General features: G+C 41.3%; 1 protein-coding gene across 6 annotated transcripts in view; it reads left to right on the top strand.

Moving 5' to 3' along the window:
* CDC14A (cell division cycle 14A) overlaps nt 1-12,879 on the top strand; it is a 70,402-nt gene that overhangs the window by 21,477 nt on the left and 36,046 nt on the right. For all 6 annotated transcript variants that reach the window (XR_013544299.1, XR_012086517.2, XM_072998011.2 and 3 more), the window contains one exon: nt 6,274-6,353. Coding sequence is in view for 4 of the 6 variants with exons in the window: in XM_072998011.2 (XP_072854112.2) it covers nt 6,274-6,353 (80 nt within the window). In the remaining 2 variants the exon portion in view is untranslated. The remainder of the gene's footprint in view (nt 1-6,273; nt 6,354-12,879) is intronic.

The raw sequence follows: 12,879 nt of genomic DNA, 5'->3' as shown, positions 1-12,879 counted from the left end.
TAGGGGAACGGTAATGGTGTTCCGTGTCTAGTCGCGCTGGCCACATGACCATGGAAAGTGTCTTCAGACAAACGCTGGGTTTAACCGGTTAAACGCTGCGGTTTAACCGGCAGAAATGGATCAGTAATGAAAAGGTAGATAAGCTGGTTTAGCAATTCAAATTAAGGCAGAATGGTGGTTGGTTGGACTGCCAGTGTAGAATCACCAATTGGTAGCATGTTTGGAACCTAATTCTTTAAGGGTGTTTGGCAAGGATTTGCTCTGCTCTCTTCCTCAAGAATCCATTTTTTTCGGAGGCCCAAGGTGATGCTATTAATCTCAGATATAGTATCTTGCTAGCAGTGACTTCCTGCTATGTCAGTCTAAAATTACAGCAGTACTGTATTAGTATACATGTGTTATACTGGTATTATTGTTTGTCTTGACTCATTCTAAATACTTCTGCAGAGAGTTTTAAGCATTCAGGCTGACTTGGATGTTGACAGCAACATTAATAAGGCAATTTTCTCATTTGTGCTTCAGTAGAATACTAATTACTACCCCCTTTCCCAATTCTTCATTTAATTTTTCTTCACAGCCTGCCCTTCAGTGCGACATTTTTGGGATGGTGTGCAATTTAAAATAATAACAAGTCAAAACAGATTCCCACATAAAGCGTGCAGAGCTCAGGGACAATAATAAAACCAGTAAAATCTAGCATGACGTGATGGATGATTTATGAAAAGTTCCATTGTGATGACTTTTTTTTATACATGCATCTTTGTGTATGTTGAATCTATGGTTTAGGAACAGGATCATGGGCCATCATGTCCTGGTGAATTCAAAATTAAGTTGCCAGAGGAATAGCTAAAAAAGCAGTGGGCAAATTTGAGTTTTCCAAATGTTGCTGATCTGTAACTCTCAGCATCCCTAGGCAGCATAGTTGGTAGTGAGGAATTCTGGGAGTTGCCAGCTACCCTGACTTAAAAATATTCTTGAGACCTAGGCTTTTTGTGGACCAAAGCTGCCTTCTTGGAAGTCTACATTGTTTTTTCTTGTTTGTTGTTATGTTCTGTCAAGTCAGGACTGACTTATAGCCACTCGTAAGAGGACTTTCAAAGTAAATGTGATATTTAAGAAGTGGTTGTACTATTTCCACTCCCCCAGTGAGTTTCCATGGCTGAGCAGGGATTTGAACGCAGACCTCTTGGTCCGTGACTGTATCCACTACGTCACAGTGGGTATCTTAGATGGGTAAATGTCTATAGCTGGTGTACAGGAAAAAAAAAGAAATATGGGGTCTTTTTGGATTGTTTTAGAAAAGTAAGGCAATTAGTACAAGACTGCTAGGTGTGTTACAGAATTTTGAAGAATACCAATAAATACAAGAGTCTTAGCTGAATCGGAGATGGGTAGATATGAGTGTAGTCAATTTGTGACTAGAAACTGCTGGTGTAAGATAACAATTGAAATAATAATTTAGTGGGTGACACTTATTTTATGAGCTGACTACTTCCATTATTTGTTGGAACCAATGTGGCCCATGGCCATCTTGGCTGGGCAATCTGGGAATTACAGTCTCCAGACTTCACATTTCCAACCATGGTCAATATTACCAAACATTAAAAAGGCTAAGTAAAGGTAAAGGTTCCCCTTGACATTTAGTCCAGTCGTGTCCGACTCTATGACACGGTGCTCATCCCCGTCTCCAAGCCGTAGAGCGAGCATTTGTCTGTAGACAGTTTCCGTGGTCATGTGGCCAGTACGACTAGACACAGAATGCCGGTACCTTCCCACCGTGGTGGTACCTATTTATCTACTTGCATTTACATGCTTTCGAACTGCTAGGTTTGCAGGAGCTGGGACAAGCGACGGGAGCTCACTCTGTCGTGTGGATTCGATCTTATGACTTCTAGTCTTCTGATCTTGCATCACAGAAGCTTCTGTGGTTTAACCCGCAGCGCCACCACGTCCCATGTTAAAAAGGCTAACAAAAGCCAATTGAGAGCAGTTTGATTTCCTGCACCATACAGTCTGGCTTGCTGAGGTTGGAGTGTCTTTGAAGCCCGTCTTGTGAGGCTCATCTCCCACCTTCTTTCCCTTCTCTGACCTGGGCAGGGACTTGAGTTCATCTCTCTTGTAGTGAGCTTTGAAAACACATTGCTCTGTTTTTGGGTATCCAAGATTCATCACAAGGCCAAAAGGAGCTTGTCCTTGTCAAGGTTCCAGAGAAGGGTGATGGCTTTCATCATATCTGTGAACCTCTGTCATGTGTATGAGGAGAAGGAAACCTTGGACTCTCCAGATATTTTGAACTGCCACAGCTGGGATTCTTTACAGTTGGTCACATTGGGTGGAACTGATGGAAGTTGTAGGGCAAAACAGTTAGTGAGCCAAACGCTTCCTGCCTCTGGTGTCGTAATAATATATGAGTGATTCTTGATTTTGGGTCCCATGTAGCGTCTCTTGCTTTATGGCCGAAACTTTGCACTGTCGGGTAGAGCAGTGGTCCCCAACCTTGGGCCTCCTGATGTTCTTGGACTTCAACTCCCAGAAATCCTGGCCAGCAGAGGTGGTGGTGAAGGCTTGTGGGAGTTGTAGTCCAAGAACATCTGGAGGCCCACGGTTAGGGACCACCAGGGTAGAGAACCAACAGATGTGCTGAAGGGGTTAAAAGCCCTCGCTGGTTGCCCTGCCCTGCCCCCCACAACGGCCAGAGAGCGAGCGGTGTTGACCCCATCCATATGGGGAGAAGGATGCTGGGGGGCAGGAGAAAATTTGGTGTCCTGAGAAAGTGAGCCTGTCGTCGATGAGGTTCTCCAGGAGTCTGGAGCGGGACATTTTCTAGAGAAGTCTTCCCAAGAGGCGGTCGCCTCTAGAAGTCTGCTGCAATTTTGCCTTATCCATTGGGTAGCTCTCTACTTGGTTGGGCACGCCTTTCCCAATGTGATGCCCCCCCCCGCCGCTAGGCGTTGGCCACGCTGGGTGGGAATGATGGGAGTTGTAGTCCACCCCTTTGGGAAGACATTGAGTTTGCAGAAGTTCTAATAAGGCCTGCAGGGAATCGTCACAACCGTATTTTCTCCTGCCCCAGCTTGAACCTGCTTTGATCCCTCTCTTTAATCCCTGCAAGCCTGGATGGGTTCAAAAGAGCATTGAAGACCTGGCTCTTCCGCCAGGCTTTCTCAGAGCATTAAGATCTCGGCCTCCCTTTTACCAGCCTTTTTGCCATCCTGTCCACCACCTCTTTTTAGCACCTTCTTTACCATCTGTTTTAATTTACCCTATTTGGTTATGTATTAAGATATATAATGCTATTGTGTTTTAGTATTGTTGCTGATATTGTTGTTAACCACCCAGAGTGGCTGGTTGCCACATGGTGCGGGATATAAATTCATTAAATAGATACATCCAGTTGCTGGGAAGTTCATGTACAATATTTCAATGCTGAGAGGGTACTGCAGTTAAAACCACAGCTGTGTCTGATTGATATGGTAGAAATATTACGAAATATTAAGAAATGATATTTCTGATAACATCAGCATGTAAAATTTGCTAAGCACTGTGCACATAAGAGGGTCCCTTCCCTGTGATCACATGGTCCAAGGAACCTTTGTTTTGGCCACTTTTGGCATGGAGAGATTTTGTTTGCTTGGTATCCTTTTTTTTGGGGGGGGGGGTAAAGTAGTTAGGTGCCTGTTCTTGTCTTGATGGCATCTAAATGGGGCTTAGAAATGATGGGCCCAGTCTTTCCTGGTTTTTACCTCCAGATTAGACTCTCAGTATATACAGGGCACTGAAATTGGACATGCTACTCTGTTCAAGTGTTGTATTTGATGTATGCGTACAAGGCAGACTCTGAGTTCGGGTATGTTATGGCAGCAAACACACAGCCCTTCTTCCCATAATATGTGTGGACTGTACATTTTCACAGTAGGTTTTTTTTCAGGCTTATGCAAGTGATTACAATATTCTGAGCTTTTACTATTGTCCAAGTACAGCAGTCACTTGGTTAAGACAAAGAGAAGTTTAGTTAGTCATCTCATACAACAACAAGCTTCATTTGGATTAGCTGAGTCCAGAATGCTTGTGTACAGGTTAAGGAGAGCCAATGTTTCTCTTTCACTTATATTTTCTTTTCTTGCTAGGTTTGCAGTTGTATTGTTTGAGGAATAGTTTGTTTCCCTGACGTTAGGGTAGCACAAGACGTAATTCTGAACATTGTTAATTCAGAGGGTTGTTCTTGTCCCAGTGCTGAAATATTAATGTGTAAAATGAGACCAGGCAAACACAAGATTGAATTCTACAAATAGAACTTCCACTGGTAGCTTGTACCCTAAATGGGCAAAAAAGGTGACTTGATTTCCATTTTTTGGTTTTGAACCTGTATTTCCCTCCTCTCTTAACAATTTTTCAAGAAGCTGAGAGAATAAAGAGAGAAAATATTTCTAAAAAAGTCTGCAGAAACCGTGCAATATTATCTCACTGTGGTACAACATTTCATAGTGACAAAGCACACTGCCCTGTATCTGTTAGTAATACATCTTATTTATCCCTGTATAAAGTTAACATTTTATTCCAAAGTTCTTCGGTGTTTGGTTCGTGGCACCACATACGGCTGTAAACATGTCATGCTCCCTGGCCACAAACAGAGAACAAAAGATGAGGAAGTAATTTGATTTCAAGAAAGCCAGCTTTTAATAGGAAAAATAAGTGTATATATTATAAGAGAGACAAGGGAATACTGACTGCAGTCTGCAAACTGATGGTCACTATTATAAAAGCACTTGTAGGACTGAGCTCAGGATATTGCTGAGATTAGTGTAATTAGTGTAATTAGCCTGAATAGTACAGTGGGGTCTTGACTTGAGAACTTAATCCGTATTGGAAGGCGGTTCTCAAGTCAAAAGGTTCTCAGGTCAAATCTGCATTTCCCATAGGAATGCAATGAAAACCATTTGATCCGTATCTGCTCTTTTCCGTCCATAGAAACTAATGGGAAGCTGCTATTCCGCCTTCGACCACTAGAGGGGGATATTTTGTTTCTTTTTTTTTCTTAGGTCAAGAAAGGTTCAGGGAAGGCAGGGAAAATACAGTCCAGGCAGTACCAGGCAGTCTGAAGACTTGTCTCCCAATCCACTCTCTAAACGCTGGGAGGAGTGAGGAAGCAGACAGGCACCCTTTTCACTGGCCAACAGTTAACTGAAAGTTCAAATTTTGCACTTTCCCTGCCTCCCACGTTGGTTTTTTTCAGTTTGTAACTCAAATCTAAGTACTTAAGTCAAGTCAGTATTTTCCTATGAGAGTGGTTCTTAAGTCAAAATGTTCTTAACTCGGGCCGTTCTTAAGTCAAGACCCCACTGTATTCTTCAAGAAATCCCATTTTGTCACATATCAGTTCAGCATTCTACGTAATTCATAGTTTCCTTGAGAAAACTCTGTATCCTCTGGCAGTTACACATTGACTGAGTTAAACATACAATATGATCACTGTTACAGACATTGCCTATTAATTATTTTTTAAACTTCTAAACTGCATTGGATATTTGCTTGTTAGTGTTTTCAAGTCTTCTCAGACCAAGCACTTCGGTTCTTCCCTGTGAGAAGGGCATGTGTCTCCATGCATCAAGTTGCCTTTCCCATGCATCAGAAATGGCCATGTGGATGCTCTGGATCAAGCTTTTTGTTGATCTAGACATTTTGGGAAGAGGATAGAACTGAGTTTACCAGTAACTGTAAAGAGGCAATATGTGGCTTGGTGTGGGAGTGAGCTTAGATTTCTCTGTGACAGCTGCAGGTGTTTCAGTGAAATACTGCAGGTTTTTAAAGATTTGGAGTCAGCGCCAGTTCAAATGAAGGCATTGACCAAAAATCTGGTTGTTTAGCATAAGCCAGGTCATAATGTTTGGTCCATCCCTCCCTGGTAAACAAAGCTCATAAATTATTGCTTTCATTCAGGAGAGTAGACTTAGAGAGGTGGAGGAGGGGCTTAATGGATGTTTACAACATGCATTGAGTCATGTACAGTATTTGCTAGGAAGCAGTTCAATTGCTGAGGTTCTTCTGTCAAACATAATATGGGCATCAGTATGTTCAGAACAATGAGATTTGTCTGACCTACTAGAGCATCAAAATACTGTATAACAAAGGCTAAAGAACAGACTTTCCACAAATCCAGGCCACATCTAATTCATATCAAAGCATTATATTCTGAGACAAATACAGTATGTTGTTTAACAATTATATTTTTGCTTTTTAAGATGAAATGTTGCTTCATGTTGGTTTTCTTTGCAGGTAATGTATTTGAAGAAAACACCAGAAGAAGCTTATCGGATACTTCTGTCTGGATCTAATCCACCCTATCTTCCTTTTAGGTATGTCTACCAATGATAACTGGAATTACATTTCCATATAGTATTTTTTGTTGTTTAAAATGCTACATGTATCCCATCTACTTTTTATTCCCCAGCAACCCTGCCATTTAATCTATAACCTGGGTAAATCTGAAAATTAAAGGGGTTGCACTTTTTTTTTTTAGGCTTCATGTTCGGGTTGTTGGAAGGGGCAAAGAGTTTTCAGGGTACTTGAGTCTTGTGCCAATTGCTAGGAAAAAATGTTTTAACTCCTACCTATTATGACTTCACAGAGCATTACTGACACATTTTAATATCTATTTTACTGTCATAAGGGTTATAAATCTGTTTTAAATTATAACTGATGCTCCCAAGGCAATCAACACTGTGCCCAAGATCAAAGGTTGCACTTCTGTGGAATCACAAGGATGTGCCAGTTCAGTCTGTAAATTACATATTATTGAAGGATCTCCTAAAATGTGACTGGTCTGTGCTTCATGGACTAAGACAATTAAGGTATTAAACAAATGTCCACCGTTAAGCAGTTCATCCACTGTGAGACAAGACATTTCTATAACTGTCCGCTACAATTGTATAATGCTTTCATTCATTGCCATGCGATGTACAGTATTTGGACCAACAAAGTCTTGACAGTTTCAGTGTTTGGAAGATTTATTTGTAGAGAAGTGGTTCTGTGTTGATTCTAGGGTATATGAATGCTGCATTAGCCATGGCTTATTAACACTGCAGGAATAGATATGAGTCACAGATACCCAAGAATCAGGTTTTAAGGTCAAAGCAGATGGTTTGTCATTATCGCTGTCGCAGTGGCTTTGCCTCTAGTTCCTGGTTTTTCAGTAAAAAGTGCCAAGAGAGCTGCATGCTGTTGGCATTTCCTGATAATCCTTCTGATTAGTGAACAATTGCCACTGATGCTGCTGCTTAAAGAGTTTGGCAAAGCGCTAGGGATCAAAGCTTTGTTATTTCAGAGCTGTTTGCAATCACCTGGCGTTTAGATGATTGGCAGAAGTGTATCCTGAGCAGGAGGCACCCAGCCTTTAAAACCAGCAACAAGGATGTTGATTTGAAGCCTACATAATGCTGACTTGGTGGGACTAGGACTTAAAACAGAGGATTCTACCATCAGGAGTCTTTCAATTACTGCCTCTCATGTTTGAGTGGAAAATTAGCCTTTTGACTTCTGTGAATTAATACCTGGATTATGAAGTCTAATCATCCAGAATGTGCTTCTCAAGACCAAATTTAAAACATTTGTCACCAGCTGAAAAAAGGTAGTAGCAATGCCCCGAGTTTAGGTAGTAGTCTTTGCATACCTTTGCAGGGCATGTTTAGGAAAAATAGTGTACACAGTGGTTACAAAAATAAGTCTGTCATTTATTTATTGGACAACTTATACCATGTTTCTGTCACCTTGAAAGGCCACTTGGAGCGCCTTCATTAATTAAGAGCAGAAGCAATATTAAAATAATCAACCGACTCAAAAAATCATCGGAATTAAAGCAAAAACACTAAATGCCATGCAAAATTTCTCCCCTTGTCCTTCAAGGGCAAACATTAAAACCTACAACTATCTCTAGCAAAGCATTTTCAAATGTGTTTCAGCCAGAATGTTGCAGTGGTTAGAGTGTTGAACTAAGATTCAGGAGACCTAGGTTGAAATCCCTGACTATGTTGCTTACTGGGTGATTTTGAGCCAGTTACAGTCTCTCAGCTTATCCTGCTCCAGGAAGTTGTTAAAAGGATGAAATGGAGAACAGGAAAGTCTCACACACGCTGTCATGAGCCCATTGAATGAAAGGCAGGATATACTGTAAATGTAATAAATAAAGAACAAAATCCTATTGTGTAATTTTGTGCCAGCATAAACTGGAGCACCGGAAATCATAGATTTAAATTAATTTAAATTCCCCCCATCCTCCAGTTTCAGCTTCTGAGTCTTCTAGACCTCCTTTTTTGCACTGAGGAAGCCTTTGGGAACCTTGGAATGGGGGGGGGAGAGACTTTGAAAGTCAAAAACCCCCACTGGATCACAGCCAGTGCTGATCCAGCAAAGATTTTTGAGTATCAAAAGGTCCTGCCCCCTTTCTGAACCTCTCAAAGGCTTCCTCAGGGCAAAAAGCCCTAGTGAGCCTCTGTTATGGTAGCTTGGAAGCCACCTGTCCGTCATTGCTGTAGCAGCATGTCATCTGCGAATAGCGTGACGGAAGGTGGGACATAAGGGGTGGAGCCAGTGTATATAAGGGGAGTGAATGGGTGTGAGTGCTTTAGATAGGGACTAGATAGGGACCAGATAGGGACTGGTTAGAGACCGGTTAGGGTGTTAGGGTTTGTTCCTGTTGTGAAGAACTGTGCTATATAGTGAGGGTCTGTGAGAGAGTGTGTGAGTGATTGATACTTTATTATATTGATTGCCTTATTATTTGAGTTATTAAAGTGATTTACCATTCCTTTTGTTGTAACCAATAAACACAAGTTTTTAATTTCAAAATCATTTATTAGTCTGAAGAGTCATTTGAGGGAATGGTTGGTGGCAGCGTGAATAGAGTGAGTGTGTGAGAGTGACGTGGCACCTCCTTTGTGACGTGCGAGGAGGCTGTCACAGCCTCAGAAGCTGAAAAGAAGAGGGGGGGGTGGGAAGCTTATTGTTTATTTAAATTAATATTTTCTAGTGCCGTGGTCCAGTTTAGGCCAGCGGAACTATTCCAGCAGGATTTTGCCCCAAAATAATCATGGCCACCTAAACCTGTTGAGTGAATGTCTAAAGTGAAGCATGAGTCTCTCTTGGTAACAAATGCCACAACCTTGGTGCTGCTGTGGAAAAGATCCTGCTCTTGAGTCTCTTACATCTTCTGGGTTTGTAGGACAGATTCACTGTGTGAATAGCAGTTCTTTAGTGCATCTATGTACATTTGTGTTTTTTCAAATGAGTCTGATTTGATTTAGCTCAATAACCTGGGAAATAGTATTAATCTGCTTAGAAGTTCAGCCATTGTTTCATTTAAGGGCTACAGAGGCACATTACTACTGAAATGCAAGTATGCAGCTTGATCAGATATATTGTGTAGTTCCATGGTGGAAGGGGGTGGGGGAACAAGTTAATGCTGGCTGAAGAGATTAATACTGCAGTGAGGGCACTTACATTAAGTTCCTAATACCATTTTCTCTCAGCCAGACATTCTGGCTTCCAGAAGGATCTGTTGTAGTGGAATTTGACAACGTTTGTTTTACAACTAATAGCAATACCCATTTATATTGTTCAGAACCTTCTTTTATCGGCTTTTATTGCCTAACTCTTGTTCTTCTCCCATCCTTAATGTGTTGCCTATACTTTAGAGCAGTGGTTCTCCAACTGGGGTCCCCAGATGTTCTTGAACTGCAATTCCCAGAAGTCTTCACCATCTGCTGTGTGCTGGCCAGGATTTGTGGTAGTTGCAGTCCAAAAACATCTAGGGATCAAAGTTTGAGAACCACTGCTTTAGAGAATGCACTCTCCTGATACAGACAACCAAAAATGACCTGGTTACCATGCAAATGACTAGAGAAGGTGCTGTTGGACTGCCACAGCTGGTGTTCAGCAAAAGCTGTTTGCAATGCTCCCTTTTGCTTTGCCTGTTGTTGTCTTCAGGCAGTGCCGGTCTCATATGGCTGGCCAGACCACAGCAAGAAACCGAATAAACTTTGGCAGGCAGGAAGGCTCTTGTGCCTACAGGGAGAGAGTGTTGTATAGGCGCCTCTCCCAGGTGGAGATACAGGAGCCGTATAAAAGTTGTCTCCTCCACACAGAAAAGAATGCTATTATTTCAAAGACTCTTAAGCCAGAACCCTGTTGAGGAAACAGTGTATGCGGTGGTCATTGTGGAAGCGGTTTCTACCCTTTGGCAAGATATTCATCACATAACTGATTTTGCAGCCAATGTGAAACCAGTCATGTAACACAGTGGTCCTCAACCTTGGGCCTCCAGATGTTATTGAACTACAACTCCCAGAAGCCTTCACCACCACTTCTGCTGGCCAGGATTTCTGGGAATTGAAGTCCAAGAACATCTGGAGGCCCAAGGTTGGGGACCACTGATGTAACAGACACCCCTGCCCCAGAGGGCGCAAACCACTTACTCAATTAGCATTCCAAAGTTGTAAGTTTGAACATGATTCTGCCATTTGAGCGAAAACTCTCACAAAGTGATATATATTTAAAATGTGAAAAGCAGTACAACAGTGGGGTGGCAAAACGGCACAAGATGAAATTCAATATAAAATTCATAAGAACACAAAAGTCTTGTATTCAAAGGCTGCAAGGGAGGAAGCCAAGCACAGTTATCAGGGAGGGAATTCCACCAGTTAGGGGATGCCACTGAAAAGATTTAATTAAAGAGGTAAACAAATCAACATAATATAATAAGAGACATACTGAAAGCACCTAAGTATCTGAACCTTAAACCTTGGAAGAGTTCCTCAAGTACATAGTTGCTAGGTTCTTTCCATCTAAAAAAGGTTTGCTGCAGTCATTACTGCCTTCATTCTTTACAGAGGTTGCAGAAATGAAGGAAAGGACCATGACATCATTTCCCTTCCCAGCATGAATTCCTGCTGGATCTGTCTGTGATTAATTACCACATTTGCGACATTTATTAAGGCTAACCTGAGTCCCACTTAACTCAGAGCCATTGGGGAAACAAGAGAATTCTAGAAAGTCTGAGATTGAGAAGGTCTTAGTCTATTCACCATTATTGCACTGCAGTTAAGGAAATCTGAGGTAATACATCCTTCTGTACACCAGCTGAAAAGTTGTCATGCATACACAAATGAGGAGGCTGTCTTCCCATGTGCTTTCTTGAAGTAATGTAGCTTAATGGTTTAGGTCTCTGGCTACGGAGGTAGAGGTTGGGAGAGTAATTTCCCACTGTGCCTCTTTGCCAGGATAGAGTTCCTTCTAGCTCTGTAGGTCTAAGATACTATTATTAGTAGCATATTATTTAAAATTGGAGTGGAATGCTTAAAAATCTTTTTAGTTAAGGTTCAAGCAGGATTCTTAATTGTGTGTAAAGAAACAAAAGTAGGGTTTGCCAACCCCATTGTTCACAATGTATAACATACTGCATGTGTCAGAAGCTCCCTACATCCATGACCAGATAGTTTTTGAGGGACTGCTTAAAAGAAAAATGCCTTTCTCTGGCCTTCATTACATGTATGGCAGAACTGAAGTGACAACAGAGTGATCAAAAGAGAAGCACCTCACAGAATGTCTTTTAATAAACTTGAAGCCTCGTTTCCTTTGACTTGTCAGGCGCATCCCAGGTTTCTGAAAAGAGACGGACTGAAACAAGATGGATTTCAGCTGTAGTTGCAAAACTTCTAACACTTCAAAAGTATCATAGTTTCCTATTTAAGAGTGACATAAGCAATCGTTTCAAAGCAGCCATGGGAAGCATGTTGCCTCCCTAGGTATGGTTGAACTACAACTCCCATCCCCTTCTACTTTAGTAGTAGTACCAGTGATCTATGGGAGTTGTAGTTCAGGACCATTTGGACGACCACAGGTTCTCCACCTCTAAAAGTTAATTAACTTTAGAGGTGGAGAACTTTTCACCTCTGAAATTAACTTTTCAGGTTGTTTTCTTGTGAATGTTAGCATTTTGTAGTTCATCATTAGAAGGTTAGTCAATTACTTTAAACCTTACAGACAGAAAATTACTGTGCCCATGATCTTGTGTGGTCAAACCATCCCTGCAGTGACCGTAGCACAAGCAGTTTAACTTCTGTGGAGTTCACACAAGGAGGTGTTGAGGACCTTCTATCATAAGGGTAAGCAGGGCTGTTTGAAGCACGGACATCTATTTGAATAAGGACAACTCTTGTGCAAGTGGGGCTTTATGGTGTCACAGCAGGCCTCTTATGAATTTGCGATGGTACCGTGTGAAGCCATATTGCTTTCATATTCCTTAATTTACAATACATAATAGAATGAAATATTGTTAATGGCATGTTGTTTATTTTAATCGTTTGACAAAGTTAATCTTGATAAGATCATTCCATTTTTGAGTCACCTTTTTTGATTTAAATAAAAGCTTCATTAATCAGATATTGTCTTTCAGACCTTGTGGTACAGTCTGATTCTTCGCCTAGATACAGTGGTGACTCGCAAGACGAATTTAATTCGTTCCGCGGTTAATGTCATCTTGCAAAAAAATTGTCTTGCGAAACATGTTTTCCCATAGAAATGCATTGAGATCTAATTAATGCGTTCCTGTGGGCACAAAAAGTCAGAACAAAGTCAAATTTGGTTTAGAAACGGTTTATTAAGTGCTCTTTAAAGCCATACATATTGTGCAGTTGATTTCCAAAATTTCAGTCAACAAACTTTTACCTTTTTAAACATAGAAAAACATTTAAAAATCAGCAAACATGAGGCAGGGACAAAAAATGGAAAACATTTGTCTTGCGAAGCAAGGCCATAGGAACATTCATCTTGAGAGTCATCAATCCCATCGCCAAAACCATTCGTCTTGCGAGTTTTTTGTCCAGCGAG

This window comes from Pogona vitticeps, chromosome 4, assembly GCF_051106095.1.
Source record: "Pogona vitticeps strain Pit_001003342236 chromosome 4, PviZW2.1, whole genome shotgun sequence".
NCBI classification, from domain to species: Eukaryota; Metazoa; Chordata; class Lepidosauria; order Squamata; family Agamidae; genus Pogona; species Pogona vitticeps.
This window is presented reverse-complemented; position numbering and strand designations above follow the sequence as displayed.